The 27,192-nt window shown below is 41.0% G+C and overlaps 2 protein-coding genes and 1 long non-coding RNA gene across 3 annotated transcripts; all 3 read right to left on the reverse strand.

The window, feature by feature from the left end:
• Window positions 1–473: 473 nt before the first annotated feature.
• Window positions 474–27,192, reverse strand: LOC310871102 (uncharacterized protein; the record flags this gene model as incomplete). Its single annotated transcript, XM_083782591.1, has 15 exons — window positions 27,167–27,192; window positions 26,015–26,151; window positions 25,650–25,761; window positions 6,634–6,697; window positions 6,226–6,429; window positions 4,843–4,988; window positions 4,606–4,724; window positions 4,374–4,486; window positions 3,615–3,712; window positions 3,336–3,472; window positions 2,127–2,251; window positions 1,866–2,011; window positions 1,329–1,431; window positions 1,076–1,212; window positions 474–606 (listed from the first exon to the last, which is right to left on the reverse strand). The coding sequence occupies exons 1-15, from the start codon at window positions 27,175–27,177 to the stop codon at window positions 474–476; spliced, it is 1,785 nt and encodes a 594-aa protein (XP_083638717.1). The 5' UTR covers window positions 27,178–27,192.
• LOC310870867 lies at window positions 11,940–15,521 on the reverse strand. The gene is made up of 4 exons (XR_014570272.1): window positions 15,393–15,521; window positions 13,971–14,129; window positions 12,889–13,026; window positions 11,940–12,054 (listed from the first exon to the last, which is right to left on the reverse strand). It is a non-coding gene; the product is annotated as an uncharacterized lncRNA (long non-coding RNA).
• On the reverse strand, window positions 19,252–21,252 carry LOC310870864 (ubiquitin-conjugating enzyme E2 2-like). Its single transcript, XM_083782214.1, has 6 exons — window positions 21,148–21,252; window positions 20,412–20,536; window positions 20,111–20,256; window positions 19,742–19,844; window positions 19,490–19,632; window positions 19,252–19,388 (listed from the first exon to the last, which is right to left on the reverse strand). The coding sequence occupies exons 1-6, from the start codon at window positions 21,239–21,241 to the stop codon at window positions 19,268–19,270; spliced, it is 732 nt and encodes a 243-aa protein (XP_083638340.1). The 5' UTR covers window positions 21,242–21,252; the 3' UTR covers window positions 19,252–19,267.

The raw sequence follows: 27,192 nt of genomic DNA on the forward strand, positions 1-27,192 counted from the left end.
CCTTTTTAAATGATTTGAATGAGTCATAACACTTATAATTACTCTTTAACACCTCAACAATAAGACACAGAACACAGACAATAAGAGACATCAATGAACTGCACAGCGCCGAAGAATGAACGACCTGCAGGTACAAACATACCTAAGTGAGATTATGCCACATATCTTTACTACTCGTGGATATAATGTTATTCCCCATTATTAAAATGGAATAATTTTAAACTGCTGAATGTCATATCGTGTGACAATGCATATTTCAAATCAAGAAACTCAACATGTTAACATTTACAAAAGAGCCTAATGATGGCTCACCTGGATTATCTGTAACGTCAGGTACATGACCCAGGTATGTCATGACTCATGACCCGGGTTAGGGGCCAAACAACTTACGCTTAACCCCAAAAACATCTCTGCCCAAGTAAATGTACCATGAAACCACAGACAATGAACAAATATTTGCCTCCAATCCTGTTCTAAACAAGTGGTTCCTTGACCTTGATTTGATTTGAACGGTATTCCTTCACCATTCGCTTCATGTCTCGGTCTGGTCTGAGGTCAGTGAGTCCGAGGGGGTGCTTCACACCGAAATGAGGATCATGCTCTGACCTGAAACAGTGTTCAGTCATTGTGAGAATACATGAACATTCAGCCAATGAGAAGCAGGTCAAAACAACCTGTGGTGATATTCAGGGTTGGATTTGCTGAGGGTGGGAGAGGTTGATGCCCCCCCCCCACCCCCCATTGCTGGTTACAGTAGAACTGAATGAAATGCATGCATTTCCTTTTGGGAAATCTAGACTGCCCGATAGATTTGATATTTAGGTTTGATAATATCACATTTTTGTTTGGATTCTAAAATAGCAGATCTACAAGCTCAATGCATCATAACATGTTGTGATGTTATACATAGATTGGGTATTTTTGTTATTTGTTAAACAAAGTTTATACTGTAGGGTAAGCAAGTAGTACGCCTCCTCAGTATTTCTTCTACAAACTTAACCCTGGTCATATTGTATGCACAGTATGGAAGCCAGCCAATAAAATGGAGAAATGTGATGAACTGTTGTGTACTCACGTTTTGAGATGATTCTCGATGGCCTTGCGCTCGTAGACCGTTCCATGGGTTGTTTTAACGGGGTCAACAAACATCCTCCTGGTCAGTGGACACATCAGATGTTGGGGTGGAGCACCAGGAGCTTGACCTACCAGTTTCTATAAACGAGAACAGAAAGAAATCAAAATATGCAACTAATTGTTCATTTTAAATAGGCTCAGTTGCTCAGTGACCTACAACGCAATGAAAGTTATTAATGGAAATAACGCCTCACCTTCTCCACGTCTTCGATTGAGGTCGCTGCATTTTTCTCAGTGTTGTCCTTGGCTGCTTGATCGTACCGATCACGGCTGGTCAAGAAGTCCTCTGCCAAAATGCTTCCAAAGAGATACATAATCATATTATATGCCATATTAAAATTAACATAATGCAATATAAAAGAAATTTGAAGCATTGAGTTTCCTTAAAACGAGGTCACATTAAATTGCCTTTTTATGTAAAGCACCGTCAAATGAAATGTGCTATACCAGTGTTCCGGGGACCACCCGTGGTCCTTGAGAGGGCTCCAGGTGGTCCCTAGCTAAAAATGGAGTTGGTAAACAAATGGACCCTTATAGATCTTTATTTGAGAGCATAAAATGAAACCAAATGGACCCTTATGGGTCCACCACATCAATACAGCATGGAATTGTGGACAAAATCTTATCCAACAACGACAAAAGCCTCTCACGTTTTGAGTGAGAGGCTAAATAAAATGTCATCAAATCGTGGTCTGTGGCTCGAAACGCCGAATCAAAGTCTTGAAAACAACCTGTCCAGGGGGTCTTCAGGCTCGGGGGCGATGAGCAGTCCATATATGGCGTCCAGGAGTTCTCTCATGGTGATTTGGGCGTTGTAGTTACGGTCAAATATATTGTGGCAGATTCGACCCACGCTGTTGATGTTGCAGTGATGTATCTATGCTTATGTTAAGAAAGCCTTTGTCATAATGCTATCAACTTTAACAAGAATATTACTGTACTTTCAATATAATATCAGTGTGCGTTCATGACTGATGTAATACTGAGGATACACGTGTGACGAAGCGGACCAGAGGAGGTTTCACAGGATAGTCAGGACCAAACTGGCAGTAGAGCTCAAAGACTCCTTTCTCATACGGCGTGTCAGGAGGACCTTCCATGGCCAGCTTCCAGAAGGCTGAAACGGTTTTAAAAGGAACATTCACACATTTGATCCGTAAGACGAGTATACCTGTCCTATACCTACAGTACCTGCCGCTGGGTACAGATGACGAGCAGGCTCGTGTTAATTTTCATGATTCTGAATCCATTCCAAGCATTAGTTTTGCACAAAATACAATCCTTGGGCTAAACACTGACTCCCATCTATGTTGTTCCAGGGACCCCCAGAAGCAAAGATTTGAGTTAAAAACGTTGGCTCTGAAAGAATATATATTCAAAGATTTGCACTACATTTTCACGAATTTTCAAAAATAGCAGACCTACAAGCTCGTAAGTGCGGCACTTGGTGCCGCGCTATGACCTTGTAGATCTGCTATTTTTCAATAGCTAAAGTATAACATAATGCTTAAAACACCAAAAGGGGTTCCCGTCCAGAATGGATTAAAGCATAAGGAAAGTTTGACAATTTTGCCTGCCATAGGATATTAATGAAAACAAATAATGCCCAATACCCACTGCCGGTCAGCAAGTGGATTCATGAATGCATGTATATAGACAATATTTTAGGCTAATAAAAAAGACTATATACCAAATTTCCCACTTTAAACAAAAGAAGCCTGTCGGCTGCCGGACTAATAATGGAATAGCCTGAAAACACCCGGCACCCAAGCACCACCACTTTTGTCCACCAGATGGCACTCAGGCGCATCCGTATGTGGCCCTAGGGCCGCCAGTTGCCCATGTAGATCAATTCATTTCAATGAAATCAAATTAACCACAATTTTAAAGATCATGAAGAACCAAAGCAGTTACTGTACTATAACAAAATACATACATAAATGGATGCACCTGGGACGTATCCTCAGTGATGTATCCCAAGGTCATCAGGGTTTCAGGTCTCCCAACATCATACCCCTCACTCAGGTGACCCAGCCGGGGTGATCAAGTCCCGACTTACGTCCCAGTAGCTACCCTCGATAAGTCCCATTAGGGAAAAACCAGGGCCACACAATCCGTTCCTCCTGAACTACTCTGCCGGGACTGGGAGGTACCATTCTGTCATGTACAAAGTTACATGACAGACTACTCGAACCACTTACTGAAGTCTGACTCTGACGGAAAGATGGAGAAAAATGGATGGGGATCGCAATGCAGACTCTTCAACTCCTCCAGGATGCGTGTGTCCTTCTCCATGAAACGCCCACTCTTACACTCCTGAATCCTCTCTTTCAGAGCACTACAAGAAAATAATAATACACACACAATGTAATGGTTGGGAGGGAGAGGGCTGTGTTTGAATTTGAATTGGAGTCAAATTATTTAAAATTGTAATCGATATGTAGATCGAGTTCTTTGATGAGATTGCTTCCATTACTTACTTCTCTGTTGTTGTCGCTTTGTTCTTCAACTCATTTGGCAGTGAAGCTTCTGGAAATTCATCATACCCATGAATGCGAAAGAGTCTCGTGAAAACCCTCTGTAAATGATAATCAATAGCATCATTATTATAATGTGATCAATCACCTGAGCTGACAAATCATCCCCACAATTGTATACCCCTTTTTTTAATGCACAGAATTTAGTGAATTTTCCGTACTGAGAGCTACTGAGCCAAAATGTAAAGGTAACAAGAAGACTCGCCCCGTTTCTGTTTTCCTCCCAGAATTTTCCCCAATGTGAGGGGTGGGAGAGGCTGGACAGCAGACGGCTGGACTTTGAATTTCTCTAACTATAAACTTTCATGACAGCAGACAGCCTAAGTACAAATATAATTTATGAAAATCTACTACATTGAAGTCTGTATATGTCTGATATGTGGGGATTATCTGACGAGGTACCATTTTAGTGTGCAAAACCTTACATATACTAAATAATACTAAATTTATCTTTTTATATTTTTCCAAAAAGAATACAAACAGCCAATAGCATATTACAAAGTTATCCCCCTCACTGGTGACAATTCCGGGAGGAAAAACGGGCAAGCACCGGGTCGAGTCTTCCGGTATTCAATGTAAATGGTCCATTCCAATTTAAGTAAGTCCTTATGCCATTTGGTTTAAGCATGCCTCGAGATTTATCGGCCCCCTTCCCTCCCCAGCCCCAACCCTGTGTAGTAGCATAGCCATAGTGTAACAAACTTGATTGAGGTATTTTGTGACTTTGGGTTTCCTCATCTCCAGAGAAAGAACCGTCTCAATCTCAAACAGCTTCAGGCCGTCGATGCTAGTCTCTGGTTTGAAACAGCAACCACCTGAAACCACATGCATTAAGATCATCAGATGTGAGATAGGCTCCAAAAGAGACAATTTGACAGTAATGCTTTACCTACAGTACTGACCAGATAATCCAAGCAGAAATACTCAAAAGTACCTGTAGCAATGCTAATTCCATGCAGCATGTTATTCTCCACGTCTCCGAGAAGGATTGCATCCACAATGATGTTGGCGTTTATCAGCTTGGCAGCAACCGGAAATGGTTTTCCGCTTGATCTACGGGGCAGACGATCACGTCGTGATTCCCACAACCACGGCCCAGGGCCGGGGTTGTGGAATTATTATTACAATAGATTTTACTCAGTATTTTCAGTACGGAGTACAGTAAATTTACCCTTCATCATTTCCATCTGTAAGACATATGATGCGAAGTCTGCAATCTGGGAACTTCATCTTGACCTTTTGCAACTCATTCACCCCATGGTGAAGGGCATCGTAGAGCTTGGTGACTCCCCATGCCTCCAGATTGTGAATGTGATCCTGTAAATATGCCATAATATATTTTTTTCAACATCTTTTTAATGTTCTAGATATTTTTTTCTCCCGTGTACTGTACAGTTCCTCTGCTAACTCCCACTGCTGGGCTTGGGAGGTACAGACAACCACACGTCTCCTCAATAAATCAATCACCAGCCAGGAGCTTCACAAGAAGGGCATAAACAAGGGGTTCACACTACCTTCATGGGAATGATCAATAATTCAATCATTAATTGATTGAAGTTTTGATTAACTGGTTGATAAGTGGTGTTTTTGTAAAGAATTTTGAGAATCTTAATTTCCCTCAATGTCTAACATGTCTACATTTTGCTGATATACAGAAATAATACAAAAGGTTCCTTAATCAAATATTAATTTGACCATTTGAGATACAAGGCCAGGCAATGGCATCTTTGTATGTGCGTTCCTCGGCCACGCACGTGCGAAGACAGCATTACATTCACAGAAAACCACGGCAGAATTTGAGTAGTAAGTAAAGTAAGTAAGTAAGTAGCCTTGCCGAGCCATGAGGCCCATAGGGCATCTCCTGTCTCTGTAGCATGAGGCAGCTTGATGTACAAGTACACCCCCTGGACATGACGCTAGTATGTCGCAGGGACTTACCCCCAATCCAACCCTTGATGCTGAGTGTCAAGCAGGGAGGCACTGGGTCCCATTTTAACCACAAGGCCACTGAAATGGTTAAGAATCTGAGTATTTACGATTAATTATTAACTGTTAACAAAATAAATACATAAATTGATTCATTTCTTAACTATCTCTACCGCTAGCTGTTAGCATAAACCCCAGCTCCAGGGGCCAGCATACACATTCACTTTAAGAAGTCGGGAGTTTCCGCAGGCATCAACCTAGACGGAGTCTAGATGTTGGGGTACGTATATATACAGACTTGGGATAGGACGTCACGTAGCGTCGACGTACGGTAGGAAAAAAGAGTTAATGGCGATTAACGATTAACATCCCTAGTTCCTAGCTGACCAAACACTAGGAGTCATTGAGTTCTCAAGCTCACAATCCCCTGCCACAAATTAAACTTAACGTTTACAGTGAAAAGTATTTTTGTTTGAAAATACTGCTCAGCAATCGATTGCATATCGTACCTTTATGTACAGGGCAATACAGTTCTTCCAGGAGTGCCAGAATAAGGCTGATATTGCTTGTGTATCGTTTATGACGAAAAAAGGTAATATAAAAGACAATAATGGGATTGGGAAATTACCTTGAACTTTTCCAGATTTTCTGTGAACGTGTGGACGGTTTCCACTTCTGAGTCGAACTTCACAAGGCCTATCACATGATGGAAATCATAAGCCATGGTCCGTGTGGCAAAGTTATCAAAGAGCACTTTTACTGCATCGATCTTCCTGATATCCACACTTCCATAACATTTCTCCTGCATAGAGCCGCTTGCATCCACTAGTACCTAGTGAAATGAGATGAATAGAACATGGACAAAAACCATTATGAGGATAAACGTGAAGCTTCCATCCACCTAATGAAAGTGAGATATTAAAAAGAACACAGGTTCTACTTATGAGAGGATAAATGTGACATCATCAACAAATAATTTTCAAGGACATTTGTTATATCACACCGACCCAATAAAAAAATAAAAAAATATATTTACCAGAATCGCCTCTTTTGGTGTCCTGCTTGTGACAAATGTATGGTCCCCTCTGCTGTCTCCAGTTCTATGCGTAAAAGTTGACAAAGTATATCAAACATCGTGTGTGTGTGTGTGTGTGTGGGGGAACTAAAGATGGTCATATTATATAGCTTCTCCAGGTTGCAGGGGTTTTCCTGGCAAGACTAAAACGAGATGCACAAACTACAGTAGCAAACACAGATTCATCTCTACATAACTAGGGCTGACCTTCCATCGTGTTTGTACGAAGCAAAGCTTCTAGCTCTAAAAACTAGCTGAATTCGAAGCTTCGACAACAGGGGCCAGGGTGTAAGATATTTTGTATCTTTACTTTTATTGTTGTCGTTATTGTGGTGTTTTATTGTACGGTGTTTGAAACAAATAAAAAATAAAATGAAAGAAAGAAAGTGTGTTGGGAGAGGGGGGGGATTAAATATTGAGTGTCATCAGTGATCAGTGATTCATGAATCGTGGAGCTCAAGCACATGGCTTTCACGGGTACAGATCTATAAGCTCTCAACATGCAACATGCTGCAATGCATTGTGGGCTTGTAGATCAGCTATTGTGATAAAAATAGAATATTCAAATGTTGGTCAGCCAGCCCTAAACTCTAGTAGTATGGATCATGTAAATTAAGACCTGTACTGTAGTATTAGATGCATTTAGTTAAATCTTATACAATACATTGCCATTTACAGCAGCAGTTATCTATAAAGAATCAAACTAGTTATTCTCTAGTAATCTTAAATTGAACGGTAGCAAAAGTATTGAATACTCACTCTGCTGCCAGTTTGTTGACATCCACAGTACTGAACTTGCCAGTTACACAACTCAACACCGTGATCATCTGAGGGCAACATTTGTCTTTACCCACATAAACACCAAGTTCATCTACCATGGAAGAAAGGAAAACATTCAGAATCATTCATCAGTGATCACTAGTGCTCACTTGCTCACTTTTGGCAAACTAAAATCAAGGTTTAGCTAATTGGAAATTTGGAATACAACTTTGTATTTGGATGGGTCCTCCAAACAGTCGATTTTGGAATATTGTTTGCCACAGAAGACGGAACAATTCATCTGCCCGCTAGGTGGTAGCATAAGCACTGTGCCAGGCATACTCCAATTGTAACCCTCATTTCCGGGGTTACGGTGAGGAGTGATCTTTAGCATTAGCGCATACCCTTTAGCTCTTGTCATAAACGGTTACATGTCCGGAGCGATGCGAAAATGGTTTGATATTATATTTAGCCTTAAATCTCATTACATTTTAATCATTTCAACTGCTACAAAGGGCTGGTGTCCATGCGTTATAGACGGTTAATGATGATGTTGCACTGTGTTATGCCATACAGTATAATAACCTCTTTATGTGAAAATAGGTTAGTTACCTTCACTAAGTAGAACAAGTAGATGCCCGTCCACTCCTATATTCTTAAAATGTAGTGGTGGAGTCACCATCAGGTGAGGGAATTCTTTCAGTCCTTCGGCCATACTGTCAAAGGTCTTCTTAATATCAACCTGAAAACTTGAATTCAATATCAATAGTTATGTTTTTATGTGATGTAAAAAGAAAAGAAAAGATACATACCATTTGTTCCTAATATACATACATTTTGTATACAGTATATAACACATAATATACACACACAGTACATACTTTTGACCCTGAACACAGCCGTGACTAATCCAAAGATTATGTCTTTTGATGAATGGAGGCAGACTGAGCAAGATTTTCTCAATGTCTGTTGCTCTCTTTAGTGACGTTGCTTGCAGGTTCCTCTCAGTGCAGTTAGGAAATCTCTGTCCATCTGAACACAAAATAGAAATGCAGGTGGTGAAAAACAACCATGCTGTTTTCGTGCTCAGACGCACCCACCCACCCACACACACATACTGTAGCTCCGTAAGGGAGTGGTTGCACCACTCAAAAATGTGGGTGGGGTCTATTTCTTAGCAAAAAAACCCTATGAACGTAACATTCAATCTCATTAAATGGCCATGTTATACAGTTGAATTTACCTTTGATTTTCTGGAGGACATATGATCTTTCAAAGACACATGGTAATCCAGGCACTCTGACTGGGTCACTGAAACGTACGTCTTCATCTGACCTAAGATGAATTGGCGCATAGTTCTCAAAATCGGCTGTTTCTTTCTGCCATAACAAGAGTGAAAAAAAGAAAATATCAGAAGGGTGAGGGCTACCGTAATTAGGATTTTAGCTTTATTGGGGTATAGACATGTTGGATAAAGCAGTAAGACCCTGAGAGGGAGAAGTGACCTTGCCCTAAAAGGGCTGGCATTAGCATGAGGGGTCAGATCAACATATGGAATGAATTCTGTACTGGCCATAATATATGGAGTGTCTTGAGTGTACAGGGTTTGATGAGGTCAGATCAACATTATGGAATGTCAGAACAGGTCAGCTCCATATATGGAGATCTAAGGGTGGCAGCAGAGGCAGTGTCTTGAGTGTAATGGGTTGGATTGGGGGTCGAATCAACTAATGATTCCCGAGCGCGGCGCACGCTGTGGCTCACCGCTCCAAGACATGGGTCAAATGCGGAGAACAAATTTCACTGCAGTAACGTGTGTGACTAATCATACGACTTTGATGAGGTCAGATCAACATAATGGAATGTCAGAACAGGTCAGCTCCATACAAGGAGATCTATGGCTGGCAGCAGGGGCAGTGTTTTGAGTGTACAGGGTTTGAAATACTGAGAAATATGAACATACCTCTGCTTCAGCGAAAATATAGGCCCAGCAGTATGTGGAATTCTCAAAGACATCAAGGTCCTCAATGGTCTTTTCACCTCTTTTTCCCCCCAGTCTCGGCAAAAGTTCTCTAAAGAGTGTGTACAGGCCTTCAACGATGGCAATCTAAAAGGAGTAAATACATTGAAAGGAGTGAACCACTGGAAATTAATTATTCCATTCAAGAAATATTAAGAGCCCTACATCCAAAAGTACAGTGAATCAATCAGTAATTTAACGTTGCAAGATTATAACCACGTCATACGATTTACCTTCTGAGTCCTCGTCACAGTCCAGGTGTCGTTCCTGTAGCGTAACTGGTACAAGGCTTGGGCCAGAGGGTTGCATCCAGTCAGTCTTCGTATGTATGCAATCACGTTCAGAAATCCATCTCCTGATTCCGCTCTTTTCTGAAGTTTGATGAAAACAATGGGTTTTATATATCACCTAGATCCACATAATATAAATCCATACTCCAGCTTTACTTTTATTTCACATTTTAGGAAGGACCTGATAGTAATGACAGGAATAAGACACAATATAATAAGACACTAAACGCAGAGAATGGTACTCTTACAATTGCATAAAGTGCGGAGAAGAACACACTCAGTCCTTTGGGTGTTTGCTGGACTGATGGCACAACATCATTGATGAAGACTTCATTAGTCGATGGAGCCGGTCCACAAAATGTGGACAAAGTAAAGTACAGCGTCGACTCCTCAGAGATAGCACAACTTTGCAGTGTCTCTCCACTGGAATGTTCACCACTGGAAAAAAATAGAAATAAAATATAAAATATTATATATACATACAGTATATATGTGACTAAATTTGACTGAGGGACTGCCATTGGATTTTTTTGAATTCTCGTTTGTTCGTGTCATATGAAAGCAGAGGATCATAGCTTCAAATTGACATATTAGTTGTTCAGTTTGGCAAAACAGTTTTGGAGATATGGCTTATAGAGTAATGTCTTGCAGAAAACAGCGAGTTGAGAAAACAGGCTTGAAAGGTTCACTTCTGTGGTCTCTAACATTACACCTAGCTACCGGTACATGTTTGGGCATTTATTTCATATTTACATGTCGATTTCAGCTCTGACACTTATTTCAGACATGCTCTAGTATGTGACGAGCATGAGCCAGAGTCAGACACTGGTCTGCAGCAACGTTTGTGTGAGTTTAATGGGAAAGCGTTGCTATGGAGAAATCACATCCAATATAAACACCTGAATGTGAATCGGCCATTTGACCTCATACTGTGATCTGGTCGATTTGTCTACTCACTGACTATAGTATGATACAAGACACTGAAGTCCTTAAACCAGAAACCTAACCTCCCACGGGGCAGCACACCTAAACCTAACCTTAACCCATGTCTAACCAAAGACTAGTCTAAACTAAGTATGCACCCCCTCAGGACAGAGATTAATAAAAGGACGGATATTTATTGATATCAAAACCGATCGCATCGCTAAATGTGCTCCGTTGCTGCAAATCGCTGGGCACTCTGATTTAATGGTCCTAAATACCCCCGGGCGTTCAGGGTGTTAAGTGTGTGACATTGCTTTACGTTTACGGCAATGATTTTTAAATTACCTGTAATGGAGAACATTTGCTGGGATTGCACTTTCATTTGCAAGCTTCAGTCTCAAGGTGTTGATTGTGTCAGTTGCCAAGTCCACTTTGACTTCAAAGTTTCCCTATGGAGAAATGTGGTGGGTTAAAACAAACATTCATTGGATTTGAGATTCAATTTCAAGCCTTTAATAATTCATCACTGTAAGTGATAATTGTTTGGCGCTGTAAGGAATTGCAAAATAATACCAGAAAGAAGACAGTGCTCTATTTGAACCACAGTTAAAAGTGCTGCCCATGAATCATGATAGAATGGCACAAATTGTTTTCTACTCAGTCTGTGTCTCATAGGAGGCACAGGCAGTTCAGAAACCTGTCCACCAGTGACATCATCGTTAGGCATATTTCTTTTTACAAAAATGTTTAGATTTGTATTATCGTGAGAACGATGGCTTCCATGTTCACATTGCAACTTTTCAGTACTAGAAAGCCTGCAGTTTCTATTAGAATCCCCATCAATGATGGCACTGGTGGACAGGTTTCTGAACTGTCACAGCCCTCCTATGAGACACAAGACTGAGTAGGAAAAAAATTGTGCTATTTTTTCATGATTATTATTGAGGATGCTATTATAATTATGAAATGAATATAGGTTGAAAAGTGCTGAAGTGATCCTTTTAAGAATTTACCAATCAGCAGGTTCACAAAAACCCTTCAAAGTTTTCTCATTTAACATTGAAATACATTCTTCCATTTCCACTTTTCCTCACCCATCCCCTGTAGTACCTTCGTGTACCCCATTTGAGAAACAATGATGTTTAAGACCAGAGTGGATTGAGAAAGTATCAGTTCAGTTAAACAGAGTGGAATTTGCATTAGTCACGTAATCATCTTGATCATTCATTCAGCTCACCCTCAGCATGATGTGACATCGAACAGTATCTTCTCCCAAGACATCTGGAGCATGTTGCCGTTGCATTGCAGGGACTTGCTTCAGGTTCTCCACTGGTGTAAATATGGCATACAATTCTGCTCCATTTTCGATGTGTCTGTCTCTTAAAGACCCTGTAGATTATACAGTAAATAGAAATGAGCACAAAAAAGATCAAAGATCAAACAAACAGGCAGGGTATCCGTGAAGCCCGATTCAAACTACCATGGCTCAACACAAAAATAGCAGACCGGTCAATAGACTAAACAGACCAGACGACTGGTATTATCATGTTAGTCTTTTTGATTGACTAGATAGTTACAGACACAGTAATCTGAGTTCCCAGAAGTTTTATTTTTCGCCACTAGGCGGGCGAGAAAGACTTCTGGGAAAAAAGGACCGTATCCCTGTGAGGGAAGTACGTTGCGCTCAGAATCTGAGCGGACACTCCCCTTTCCGGTCTGAAGCTCTGTGCATACCATGAAAATAGTCCGAAGGGAATCCAATTCCAAATTGAATTGTAGTAGGCCACCACCGCTCAAGGAGCAATTGTTGGCCCAGGCCGTAGCGTAGCGGTCTGGGCGCCGGACTGGTGATCCAGTCGCGGTGTGCCGCGGGTTCGACTCCCGGACCCGACAGGGCCTTTGCCGCATGTCATCCCCCCATCTCTCTCCCGTTTCCTGTCAGCCTACTTTCTATCCCTTAAGAAATCAATAAAGGCGTAAGCCGCAAAAAAATATCTTAAAAAAAAAAAAAAAAGGAGCAATTGTTTCCCTTCCGTCTTATTTAGATGTAGCGCCCACTCCATGTGGAACCCGCCCCTGTCTTTTGATTCGCATTTCATTTGAAACGCAACGCACTGGGCCACGCCCCTGCTGCACAGGATCTGAGGCCAATTTTCCTAGACTACAGACACAGTTACTCTACCAGGACAGTAGATCATAAAACGTAGAATGTGAGATTCTTACATGTGTTGAAGAAAGGGTCATCAGTCAATGGCATTCCATCAACTGTGTATAGGCAGACACGTTTCGAATTCCCAACGTTTTCCAGGTAGCAGATCCTTAACATCAGATCTTCAACTGTGTTTTGTGCAGGGTCCATATCTACAAGCAGAAGTGAACCTCAATGTAACCATGGTGACTTGAGGACAGTTCCACAACAAATTAAAAATATATACTTACTGTAACAAAGTGCTCAAAGACAGTATATTTTATCAGGAGGAGGTGAAAAATATGAACATGAAAATCCATCATCATCAAAAAATAAAAAAAACAAAACACGGGAACCTGACGTATTAGTCACCAGAAAAAATTACGGGGGGGAACTAACGTGAATGAATTATTACACGGCTTGGTTGAATACTTGATTCTGATTCTGGCGTGTTATTTCTTGATAACAGGCTGCTGTCTAATCAAAGCCTTGGAGCACCTGTGCTCAGTGCGCTGCTTACCCTACATGACATGACAGCCATGTAAACAAACACACAATGTCATTTAACTAAACAACATGCTCTCAAGAATGTTTTTGAAAACATTTGAAGCTAGAAATAGAATAGTATTTTTTTATTCCATTTGATCAACACTCACTTCCTTGTTTCCGAGGCGACTTGTTGCGCTCTGCGGGGCCAATTGGAATTAAGGAAAAAAAAACTTTTGGGTCAATTTATTAATTTGTGTATATTAAGTAGCCGTGTAATAAGCAGGATAATGTACAGTATGGCTGGGTGGTCATTGTTGATAGAGAAATCACCCGGTCTGTGATTTATCTATCAACAATGACCACTCAGGCACACTCAAGCCCAACACACACCGGGTGCGCAGCGACACGGCAACGCCTGGAAAATAGAACAGTGGCGTATCGGAGCGTCAGGCGAGGCGTGAACGCACGTCAGACGCCACCGGTGTGCCATAGGTTCATTGAAAATAACGGAGGCGGCTGTTTTGACGCGCGGCGTTCGCAGACGGTGTGTGCAAGGATTCACATATACTAGGTCAGACTCAAGCTACTGAATAAAAGATAGGCTTCTTCTAATGTGTGATTTACTCACCCCCGATACATTTGGGTTCAGGACAATGGGGGTATCTGTACTGGATGCAAAATGGCTCCATTGATTTTTCCATTTTCAACAATTTTTTCGGCGGGGCTCTGAATGTTTCAATTTCGTCTTTCATTTTTGAAAAACGGTTTTTCTCCACTTGGGTAAAGCCTGGAAATGGGATAAAAATGTTAAAAGTGAATAAGATTTGTTTCACTGTGATGGGGCCGGTAGTGCGAGTAGGCATGCATGTAACCTAGAGTTAAGCAATTTAACTCTTACTTGGATCCTATTTATAATATCTGGAAACTAGAGTTGCAATACCAACCCTTGACAGCCCATACATCCAAACAAAAAAGTCCTATCTGATTGTATAGACAACATTGCAGCTGTACGGAAAGCTTGAATTATCTGCAACGTTTTTGTTTCATAAAAAGACGTGTTATGAGCTACTTTGTCAAGAACTTCTGTAAATGTGATTATTGGAACTGCGTTTCACCCGTTTCGAAATAGAACATAATGCTGGAGGCAGCAGGATGTTGTGTTGTTGACACTCCCAACACAAAAATAATCCGATTGCAAGGAGTAGCTCATAATATGTCCAGGGGTCATCAATATGTCCATAGTCGTACACTACACGGACAAATGTGTCCATGGCAAGACTTGGTCTTGCCCATGGCACATTTTAGATTCTGTTTTACACACCATTATAATGTTTTGATCATGAGACTCAATTACTGAATGTCAAGTCTCGAGTTGACACTTATTTACTATGATGACTCAATGGCACATTATGAGTCCAACTTGTAGACAGCTAGTAGTTCTCAAATGTTTTATTTTACAAGGACCCCAATAACCCTGAGTGTACAAATGGGTCCACTCCATCTGCTTCCATTAAACTCTTTCAGAGTTACAGACCTGTCCTACAGGCCAACCCTGAACAGTTTTAGGAAACAAAAACTTTGCAGATTAAAGAGCATAATTCAAGATTTCCATACAGCTGTATGGAAAGTTTACATAAAGTATGTTAGCAGTAATTTCTAATGTTCTGCTAGAAGATGAGATTTATTTGTTGCCACTTGGTGGCAGCATTAAACCTGTTTTGCAGTTTAGTCACAGAACATGTTGTGGATTTTATGCTATATTTGCCGTTTCTATTTTCACTTTGTCCCAATTATCCTTACTTTGACTTTGGTTATAGATAGTCAGCAACAGCTAGACTATTATTTGACAATACATTTACAACTTTAAACAATCATTTCTGTTTAGCACAACAGAAGAAAAACAACAATTGCCCATGATGAGTATATTGGTGACTGATGAATGTTTGTTGTAAAATATGTGCCGTTTAATGTAAATTTGAGTTCACTATCTGACCAAAATCACAAGCAATTGGGAATTGCAAGGCATTCAATTTAATCCACAATCTCTTACCCATGCTGTTCACGTCTTCATCTGTAACACCATCAATGAAATCTCTCTCATCTTTCACACCGAACTGAATGAATTGATTGTAGTAAGACTCCAGCCTATGCTTTTCCAGTAGGTTGTAGATTGTTGAACCCATCTGAAGAAAATGACAAACGATCGTTATATTTGTGTCAGCCTTTGGATCAAGACCATGCAGATGTAGTTTTACCACTGAGAAAGAAAAAGGCCAGACTCGATAAAAATGCATTGTGTAAACAATTAGCCCTGAAAACATGACTGTCAACGGTCATAAATAATCCTGACAGTTGACTTGGCCTCCTCTTAGCATTATAATTAACGTCAAACACTCAGAGAAAGTATTAAAGTAACATGAATTAACAGACTCACCTTGCTCTGGGCCTGCTGCGCCATGCTGATTCCTGACAAAGCTTCAACTTACAGGTTCCTGGCTGTAAACCTCTTCATGTGGTGGATGCCACTGCCATGGAGGTGGGTGGAGCTGTTTACGAGCACATGTTCATTTGATCGGTGGATGGGACTGAATTGAAGGGATGTGTAGAGACTTGACACTGTCCAAGCAAGAAAATAATAATGTGTTGGTTTGTTTTGTTGGTGTACAGTGGGGTGTACACTAGTGAGGAGAGGAGGGGATGTTGAGCAGTCACACCTGAGTCAAACCTAACTAATTAGAGGCGTGTCCACCTCGCATCACCATTCAACCACACTGGAGGAGCACTTAAAGGTATATTCAGTGATTTCACTTAATTCAAATATCACTTATTTTTTTGTTTTGTTGTGATAATCCTCCCTACTATAGAGTGTGCTGACCATATAAGGAGTTCCTCCCTGTCCCCAGTTAACCCCTGGGGGTCAAAAAACCTTAGGTTTCGTTTTTGACTCTCTATCTTGATTGGACGAAAGGCTGGGTCCCACAGCCAAAAACGAAACCTAAGGTTTTTTGAGTGAAATCACTGAATATACCTTTAATTTGCCCATTTTCGAATATCTTCATGTAATTGGCCCAGATTATGCACAGTATAAGATGGCACAACTTTACTCGCTCTGCAACACATTGGTGGGCTGAAAGTGTAACCTGTCAAAATGACATCATCAATGGGGATTCAAAGAAAACTACAGCCTTTTAAAACAATAATAATATCTTGTTGAATTGAAATGACCAAACCTGCCTGCCAATGCGATGACATCATAAAAGCTGTACAAGTGTTCTTCCTTCCTGCTTTAGCTTGGCATCTCGTCCTGCCCTGCTGCCTCCCCTCCGGTGCACACCCCCTACCCTACCCAGTAGGCTACATCTCCTGCCAGGTGGGTACGGTAGGCAGTGGCTGAATGGGGCAGTATATCACCACTACCCCCTACCGCTGCCCCTCCTTGTGTTGTTGAACCCCAAACTCTATCCCTACTTGCTTTCTCTGCCTCCTCTGTCAGCTCCTTGATAGTACCCACACTTACGCCCATTGGCAGGGCTGTTGTTGTGGGTCGGATCTGGGCTGGGTCTGGGTGCTACACTGGGCCGGGTCTGGGTGCTACACTGGCATTGCCTTCTTCCAGATGAAGACCCCTCTTGGCAGCTGTGGACCACGTCACAACGTCTGGGCTTATCATTGTCTGCGTGATCTCTGTTGGAAAGACTAGCTGCTTGCCCAGACCAACTCTCATCTCCCATCACTTTCCAGGAGCAAGCAGGCAGATCTGTTGTTTTTCCGGCTGCTACGTACTTCTGCCGGCCAGGTATCTCCTGGTCTGATGAAGGGAATCTGACTCACAGCTCTGCCGGCTTCCTCAGAAGCTGTGCCACCCACTACTGCCAGTGCAACATTACCCATGATATGCTGCTGGACACAGCCGGAGTTGTCTTTGCTGCATACTAGAGAACATTTGGCCTTGCTTGGAGACAAGAGGGATTCGCCAGATGTTTGCCCAGCTTATGACCTGGCAATGCATTGATCACTGGTAGACAGGATTCTGAAATGTCCACACAGACCTCCGAGACACAGAAGTATACATAAATGGTGGCATCTTACGAGCATTAGTGAATAGTGAGGACCAAATACTTGAAAATGGCTGAAGTGGTCTGCTCTCCGCTCTGCAACAATTCCCTCAGCTATGCAGTATTTTATATTGTATAATAATAGCATGAAAAGCAACGTAGGCCTATGTGATCCAGTATGAGATTATCTCCATCCTTAAGAGGATTTCCAACCTAAGTTGCAATTCACTCCATTGACAGTCCCACTCCTGAAAAGGAAATAATGTCCCATCTGATTGTATTAGACATTAGACAAGCATAAACTCCCAAATACTGCACATCTAAGTTATCCTTTTTCTCTGTCAAGGCTTTTTTTTAATCCACTGTTAATGTTATGAGCAACTTTCTTCCAGTAATAGAACTGCGTGCAGCAGCATCAGTAGGCCAAGTGTTGGTTTTGAGGAGCACTATTTTAAATAACTCAGACTCCCAAAAACAATACTTAGAATCATGGCTGGTTATGACAGAAAGTTGCTCATAAAGTCAATGTCAACAATTTTTGGTTTTACGTTTCTCAACAATAGATTTATAGGCATTTAGCACACATTCTGCAACTTACAGTACAAAGTGATCAGAGTAAATGGAACCATATTAACCATGTTGGAATTAGTGTATGGGTGGATCATATCCTGGACCTAGTTCCGTCAGCTGTTGGGATAGGAATGTTAGGGTTTTAAAGGGCTCTGGTCTTCATAAACCAAGGCTCCCATACACCAAATGTGTTCCGGAGTAGCCCCCCGATAGTAATTAGATTTTTAATGGGGTAGTAATAATTTCCCTTTCAATTGAAACCCATTCCACATGAAATACATTTGTTTCAGAATGTAGAATAATGGACAGAACTGAGATTCTAATCTGTTTTATTTTGCCTTACAGAACATTATTTCTTGTCATGGTTTTACACATATTGAACACAATGTTATAGTCATAACATTAAAAAGAATAAAGTAAATGTAATGTATACACTATACACTACAGTAACATGTATCAATTATTAAATAACAATAAAATAAAATAATATGTAAAATGATCTTGGTTAATACCAGTTTTGCATGCCAATAATATGTACTGTAGATGCAAAATCAATAAAACTGAAGAAAAAAAAAGTGTAAGCCATTATCTTGACATAGTTTTAACATAACCATAAGAAAGAATCATGAACTCATGATCAAAGAAATAATCTTTAACAGACAGCATTATCTTACAACAGCATTCATTCCAGGAAATCTTTGATGAGAACAAGAAATTATCTTAACAAACAAACAGCATTAATTCCAAGAGATCTTTGATCAGAACAATTCTGTAAACAGTCTACTTTCCAAAGCAGATTAAGATACTTCAAACCTGCTTGAGATAAATATCCCAACACGCTTATGTCATGGCATGGTTAAGTTAGCGTACATGATGAGTGTTTAATTTGAATGCAATTTTAAGAGCAGAGCATAAAAGAGCATTTGAAAACTAAAGTCAAAGCCAAAAATAGTCCCTGGATAATTATAAAATTCAAACATGCACGACTTATTAACCCTGCCATGATAGTTTGTGTGCAGCTCACGACAACATTTACAATTTCAATGCAAGAGCCAGACAGTTTTTTTTTCCTTCTTTTTTTCACTTATGTGATATGATGAAAACGAACCACAACTGAAAATGAAGAATGAAGAATGAAGAGGGGGGGGGGGGAATAATGCTGTAATGTCCCAACTTTATTGTAATTACTTTGAAATAGCAATGCCCTCAGATTACTCATGATGGAAAAGGGTTACTCTGCAGTAAGAGGTTAATCCAGTGTTTGGCCTAACCCAAAATCCACCACCCTTTTTCTGCACATTTAGGTTCCAATTTGGTAGGATCGGTGCTCCTTCGCCATTCTCTTCATGGCATGGTCTGATATAAGGTCAGTTCTACTGAGGACACGGCCTTTGCCAGCAATGGGATCCCAACTTCCATTCCTGAAAAAGAATGTTCAATAACTGAGAATGTAAGACAATCCTGGCAAAGAGAAATGAGAGTGAGTGAGTGTGTGTGTGTGTGTGTGTGTGGGGTGGCTTACTGTTTGAGGTGTTTCTCAATGGCCTTTCGTTCGTATATCTCTCCACCTCTTGTTTTCACAGGATCCACAAACATCTTCCTGGTCAGTGGACAGATCAGATGTCGGGGTATAGACGGAGCAGGACGACTTTGACCCACCAGTTTCTTTCAACGAATAAGAGAGCAGAATGAATGAATGAATGAGTTGTTCAATGACCAACAACAGACAAGTTATAAACCATCATGATTTCACTGAAAGGAATGACTTGTTCACCTTCTCCACGTCATCGATTGAAGTCCCTGCATTCATTTCTGTATTCTCCTTGGCTGCTTGATCGTACAGATCACGGCTGGTCAAGAAGTCCTCCGCCAAAATGCTTCCAAAGGGAAAGAAAGACACATTCATTTTTTTTTAAATCGTCTTTTTATGCCATATGCAGTTGCAATAGCACCATCAATTTACGTGTATGGCACGTGGTATACAAATATACTTTTACGTACTTGTACCAAATTGTACGTTACGTGTCAAAACCATTTTGAGGTGACGTAATGGAAAAGTGGCTAAAATAAATGTGGCTTAAAGGAACATCCATTGGTTCGGATTACGGTACATTTTGTTTTAAATCAAAGTCTTAAAAACAACCTGTCCAGGGGGTCTTCAGGCTCGGGGGCGATGAGCAGTCCATATATGGCATCCAGGATTTCTCTCATGGTGATTTGGGCGTTGTAGCCACGGTCAAATATATTGTGGCAAATTCGACCCACGCTGTTGATGTTGCAGTGATGTATCTATGCTTAGGTTAAGAAAGATTGATTTGTAACAAGTTCAATTGTTTTCAATAAGGTAAGCCTTTGTCATAATGCTATCAACTTTAACAAGAGTATTACTGTACTTTCAATATAATATCAGTGTGCGTTCATGACTGATGTAATACTGAGGATACACGTGTGACGAAGCGGACCAGAGGAGGTTTCACAGGATAGTCAGGACCAAACTGGCAGTAGAGCTCAAAGACTCCTTTCTCATACGGCGTGTCAGGAGGACCTTCCATGGCCAGCTTCCAGAAGGCTGAAAAGTTATCAATATCGTATATTGATAGATGGTCAATACAGGATTCCCCAATTTCCCAATATATTAATTATATTGGGAAATTGAGGACGTCTTGCATTGACTAAGAGCTAGGGTAAATGGTAATTGGTGCATTTATAAATATATAGCGCTTCTTATCGAAAGTGCTTTACATAGATTGTTCTTTACATTCACACACACACACACACACAGATGGCAGAGGAAACCGTGCAAGGCACCAACCTGCACATCAGGAGCAATTAGGGGTTCAGAGTCTTGCTCAAGGACACTTCGACACCAACTCTTATCTGGGGGAGCCCGGGATCGAACTCGGAACCTCACGGTTGCCATACAGACGCTCTAACGGCCACTCTACCCCTGAGCCACTGCCACACACACACACACACACACACACACACACACACACACACACACACACACACACACACACACACACACACACACACACACACACACACACACACACACACACACACACACACACACACACACACACACACACACACACACACACACACACACACACACACACACACACACACACACACACACACACACACACACACACACACACACTTGTGGCCACCTACTGAAGTCTAACTCTGATGGAAAAATGGAGAGAAATGGATGGGGATCACAATGCAGACTCTTCAACTCCTCCATGATGCGTCTGTACTTCTCCATGAAACGCCCACTCCTACCACGAATCGTTCTTTTCAGAGCACTACATGAAAAAGAAAATGTAAAACTTAACTTAATATAATTGTTGACAGAGGGGGAGGAGACTTGTTTGAGGCAATGTCCGAATGTATGTAATTTTTTAAATATCTGCATATTTGCCAAATAGTAATTTATGTTTATATGATTTTAAAAAAGATAAAAAAAAAATGGGTGACTATGTGCAAAGATTTTCTTGTCAGATGCTTGGCTGTCCCCAATAAAAAAACCGATATAATAAAATAGAATTTACTTCTCTGTCATTGTCACTTTGTTGTCCAACTGCTTTGGCAGTGAAGTTTCTGGGAATTCATCATATCCACGACTGGCAAAGAGGCTCATTAAAACCCACTGTAAATGATAATCAATAGCATCACTATTATAATGTGATTAGCCACCATGTTCAATCACTTGAACTGACAAATTACTGGAACATTTTCACTTATGTTGTGTTGTCAAACAATGTTCCAAATCCAATTCGATTGCTACTGAGCTGAAATGCAATAGTCAATTCATAGAATTGGAACAAGTCATTAGTGAATCATAGATACCGGTAGTCAGTGCCAGGTAGTGTAAAATGTAATATACAATGCATCCACGCATTCACCCATTCTAAAAACACCTTCTAAATCCTGACCTTACTTTTTTTTTTTACCGGTTACACAATCCTCTATATTTTGAGATTGATAGCCCACCACCACACCCCAACCCTGTGTAGTAGTGTAACAAACTTCAGTGAGGGTAGATGGATCGAGCTTGACTTTGGGTTTCCTCATCTCCAGAGAAAGAACCGTCTCAATCTCAAACAGCTTCAGGCCGTCGATGCTCGTCTCTGGTTTGAAACAGCAACCACCTGAAACCACATGCATTCAGTTGTGAGATAGGCTCCAGTAGTTCTACACATAGATATAAAGTGTTAAAGTAGCATGCATGCTGAATGCTCGGTACCTGTTGCAATACTAATTCCATGCAACATGTCATTCTCCACTTCTCCAAGAAGGATTGCATCCACAATGATGTTGGCGTTTATCAGCCTCGCAGCAACATCAACTGGCTTGGTGTATGATCTATGGGCAGATGGTCAGGTCATATAATTCCCACATCAGTAAAAACATCACAGGCAACATTGCAATTTTTTTTACTATAACTACTGACATTCTGTTACAGTAAATTTACCCCCTATCATGTCCATCTGTAAGACACATGATGCGAAGTCTGCAATCTGGGAACTTCATCTTGACTTTTTCCAACTCAAACACTCCATGTTGCAGAGCATCGTAGAGTTTGGTGCCTCCCGTTGTTTGAAGACTGTGAATGTGATCCTATAAATGTATCCCACAAAATGTTATAGAAACTTTTAAATTCCTGCCAAGTGAATCGATGTAAATTCCCTCTGCATACTGCAGTCCCTTGTCCCTGTGCCTATAGTAATTCAATGTCAAATACAATACTAGTGCTGGCAGCCTATTATGGGTACAGGCTTTAGTTTCGACATACTATTGGTCCTTAACCTAACCATAACCGAACGAATGTTCGCCAACCTTAATCCGGTCGTTTTCCGCATGTTGGTCCAATGGTATGTCGGAAAAGCATGCGCAGTCACCCCCCTATTACATCATACTGTTAGTATGTGACTTTATGTCTTTCATTTACAGCAGTGGTTTTCAACCAGTGGTCCTTGTAGGGGGTTGAGGGGGTTCCAGGTGGTCCCCAGCTAAATGATGGAGAGTCCAAATAATAGGCCTTTAAATATCTTTAACTCTTGAGAGTGTAAAATGAGACCAAATGGACCCATTTACGCTCTCAAAAGTTAAATTATTTTTAAACATCTGCAGTAATTTACAAGTCTACACAATTGAGTACTATAGACAAATAGCAGTTTAAGTCCACACTAATTATCCATAATGTATAAATGATGGTGGACAAAATCTCATCCAACGACAACAAAATATTCTACGTTTTGGGGTCTGAGAGGCTAGATCTGATCAAATGGTGAATAAATAATGGTATGAAAAGCGTTGAAAGCCACTGATTTACAGTGAAGAATACATCTCAGTATGTGCCACAATAAAGCCGATATTAGACGTTCATGAAGAAGTATCATATATTATGATAATTACCTTGAATTTTTCCAGAGTTTCTGTGAATGTGTGGAGGGTTTTCACGTGCAAGTTAAACTTCACAAGGCCTATCACATGATGGAAATCATAAGCCATGGTCCGTGTGGCAAAGTTATCAAAGAGCACTTTTACTGCATCGATCTTCCCGATATCCACACTTCCATAACAGTTCCAAGTCATAGAGCTGCTTGCATCCACTAGTACCTAATATAAATGAGATGAAAAGAACATGGACATTATGCAATGAATAATAAACAAAGTATGCCATTAAAAACAAATCTAATTCAAAACGTGTTTTGTAAACTCTCTAGTTCGTCCTCAGACGAGCCCTCCATCGTTGCTTCCAGTCATCCCGGTTCTCCATACAGTACATCTGGCCAGCTCGTTGGTGCTTTTCGCTCCGTTCTTGAGTACATCCACGTATATTAATGTGAAGCGTCCTCGTGACCGGTGCCCGTGTGTGTTGGTTCCCACAGCACTACTTTGCTGACTGGCAGCTCTTGGTGTCTTTGGCATGTGTCCTGCTTAGTCTCATTCTCCTGGCTGCTATTTTCTGGCTCAACCCTTGGCATTCCATCATACAGAGTTGTGTTGGTGACAGTCTCTAGACTGGTGTAGCACCAGTCTAGAGACTTCTGCAGAGTTGGCTTTCCGGGGTCCAGCACCCACTGCCGTAATAGGAGAACAGACTCTACCGTTGCGTAGAAGAAGAAGCCGAGTTTGGTTTGACGGGGGAGGTTGGCGTTCCATGCACTGGACATGCCGTTCAGGGCCCTCCATGCCGGTCACGTGCCTTCCTCACTTTCAGGTCATGTAAAGGTAGTCATATGGCCATGATGTGATTCTCACATCCCGGTAAAAATAACAACGTGGCAATTTCAGTCAACACTGACAATACTGTCATTATACTACAATACATTGTTTTTATATGGTACTTAACTACTACTGTATCTAGTGACTCAAACACTTTTTAACATCACCTGACCCACGCATTATTTTGAGAAGATATAAACATTACCAGAATCGCCTCTTTTGGAGTCCTGCTTGTGACAAATGCATGATCTCCTCTGTTATCTCCAGTTCTATGTATGAAAGAAAAAAGGAAAGCATGGTAAACTAAAACTAGAGAGATGCATGCACTCAGTTGTCCACAAGGGCAATCATCTATGACATGTAACATACGACTCCAGACTTGGGAAAAGGTTTCAGCCTGATTTGTCCGCCATTGAGATCAATTACAAAACAGTTAAATATATTTCAGCTAGGCTATTCACTCCTAGTCATTTTTACTAGTCGACTAGTTTATTTTATTTTATATATATATATATATATTTGTACATTTAAAAACTGTGTACATTGGTAACTATAACTATAATCTACCTGATCTTGAGGCCTACAAAATCGGGGGAAAAATACTTTTTTTTATTATCAACTAGTCAACTAGTCGACTAGTAAACTAGTCGACTAGTTGCTTAACCCATTCTGACCGGGCACCCATTTTGGTGTCGGCATCATGTTATGCTTTAGCTATTTAAAAATAGCAGATCTACAAGCTCATATCGCGCCACCGAGTGGCGCGATACGAGCTTGTAGGTCTGCTATTTTTGAAAAATCGAAGAGCGACTGACATTTTTAGAATCTGATCTCAGGTCAGAATGGGTTCATCAGACCAGTGTGTGTCCGGCGGAAACCTCGTATGAATCTGATCTCAGGTCAGAATGGGTTAATGCCCTAATTTCAGCTAGTGTTCGTGCTCATAAGAACGCTGTGGGCCCTAAATGAAAGTCCTTTATGTAAATCTGCAGGCAGCGTCTGCATGTCCTGCGGTTCTCTGGGTGTAAACAGAGTCTAGCCAGCGACCAAAGATCCCATAGCCTGCGGGGCTGTAATGTAACCATGACCCCATATCCTGAACTCTGAATCTCTGCTAATAAACAGCTTACATTTTGGGGAAGTGAAAATGGACATCCTCACTGTCCACACAAACATTACACCCACTAACTACTACAACTCTTCAATCTGAGAAGCAAAAAAGCCTGCACACACACACACACACACACACACACACACACACACACACACACACACACACACACACACACACACACACACACACACACACACACACACACACACACACACACACACACACACACACACACACACACACACACACACACACACACACACACACACACACACACACACACACACACAATACTCTTAATCTGAGAAGCAGAGAAAGAAATACTCACTTGGCTGCCAGTACGTTGACATCTACAGTTGTGTATTTGCCACTGAGACAGCTAAACACTTTGATCATCTCAGGGGTTGCTTTGTCTTTACCCACATAAACGCCAAGTTCATCTACCATGGAGAAAACAAAAAAATCTTAAATAGTGCCTTATGGCTAACAAATTAACAATCATCTAAAATGAACTTCAATAATTTGTACAATTGAATATGTTGAGGGAAACGATCAGACTAGAGACTATAAAGTGTAATATAAATGACTACATATATAAATATATTGCCTATATATTATTAAAATGATTATTTGATGATTATAAAGATGACGGTACAAATGACATATGTGACCTCTTCATCTGAAAACAGTTACCTTCACTAAGTAGAACAAGTCTTGGCCCACCCAGTCCGACAGTCTTCAGAAGTAGTGGTGGAGTCACCATCAGATGAGGGAACGGTTTTATTCCTTCTGTCATGCTGTCAAAGGTCTTCTTAATATCAATCTGAAAGCTTGAATTCAACATAATATGTAACCATATTATATTATATGGTTACTAGAAATGCAGTAAGTACACTGATGCACAGGGCGCACACTATATATGCAAATAAACTGCACCAATAGTCTTAAGGTGCGTTCAAACCTGAAGATATACATTTTGTTTCCAGTGGCTCCAATTGCTTCACTCACAGGTCAGTGTTGGTAAAAGAAAAAGTCCATTTGCTCGCGTCACCCACCAATTGGCTATAGACACAGGAATTTAACTTGGGACCAGTGTAACCAAATGGACCCGCTTGTTCACACAAGACGGCTCGGTTCAATATATTTAATAATAATTCCTGCTAGTACCGGTATATCATTTAAGAACGTCAAAAGTAGTTCCTATGTCTTTGCAAAGGGTTTGTTTTTTCCAAACAACGTCCCGCTGGTCAGTTCAGTTGGATCATGGATGAATAAAACCAAACAGCCCAAAACGTTTCTGGGGTTCATCAACACTGATTGGCTGCCAGGACGCGATGTGTGGAGTCAGGGGGGTGCGAAGGTCCCTTCAGTTGGACTTTTCCAGCCGCGGTGAAGATACCGCCTGCTTCGTTCGCGTCACCCGTTCACGCCGTGCCCGCTCACGCAAGTTCTCTACTTTGCATTGACTTCGTATGTAATCGTGCCGCTCTAACTATTCAAGTCTGAACTAGGGCTGCACGATTAGAACCGATATCCGATCTCCGATTATTTGCAGGGTCATATCTGCCGATATCGACTCTGACCGATTCCAATATTATAAAGAGGACAACAATGGAGACAAGCCTAGGCCCTACGGACTTGACTCAAAGCTTGTTAATAAAGTATTCATTCAATCAATAAATGTACTCTTTTTCCAAGAGTCTGTTTTCACTACTGAATGAGATGAGAGTACACAAATAATAATCATAATTATTTTGAGACCAATATGGTCTTTTTTTTATGGCCGATATGGCCGGTTCCGATATGCTATACCGATTATACCGTGCATCTCTAATCTGAACGCACCTGTTATGCATGTCTTTGCTTTTTTG

Source organism: Protomyctophum parallelum, assembly GCF_964188405.1.
Source record: "Protomyctophum parallelum genome assembly, chromosome: 14".
Taxonomy (NCBI): domain Eukaryota; kingdom Metazoa; phylum Chordata; class Actinopteri; order Myctophiformes; family Myctophidae; genus Protomyctophum; species Protomyctophum parallelum.

What these genes read in the sequence shown, in the direction of transcription:
- LOC310870864 (XM_083782214.1), bottom strand. Translation starts at nt 21,241, where the DNA reads ATGGAGAAGTACAGACGCATCATGGAGGAGTTGAAGAGTCTGCATTGT. An exon ending in CAATCGATGACGTGGAGAAG is followed by an intron (nt 19,633 to 19,741) that starts GTGAACAAGTCA and finishes ATTCGTTGAAAG; the next exon opens with AAACTGGTGGGTCAAAGTCG. An exon ending in ATTGAGAAACACCTCAAACA is followed by an intron (nt 19,389 to 19,489) that starts GTAAGCCACCCC and finishes ATTCTTTTTCAG; the next exon opens with GAATGGAAGTTGGGATCCCA.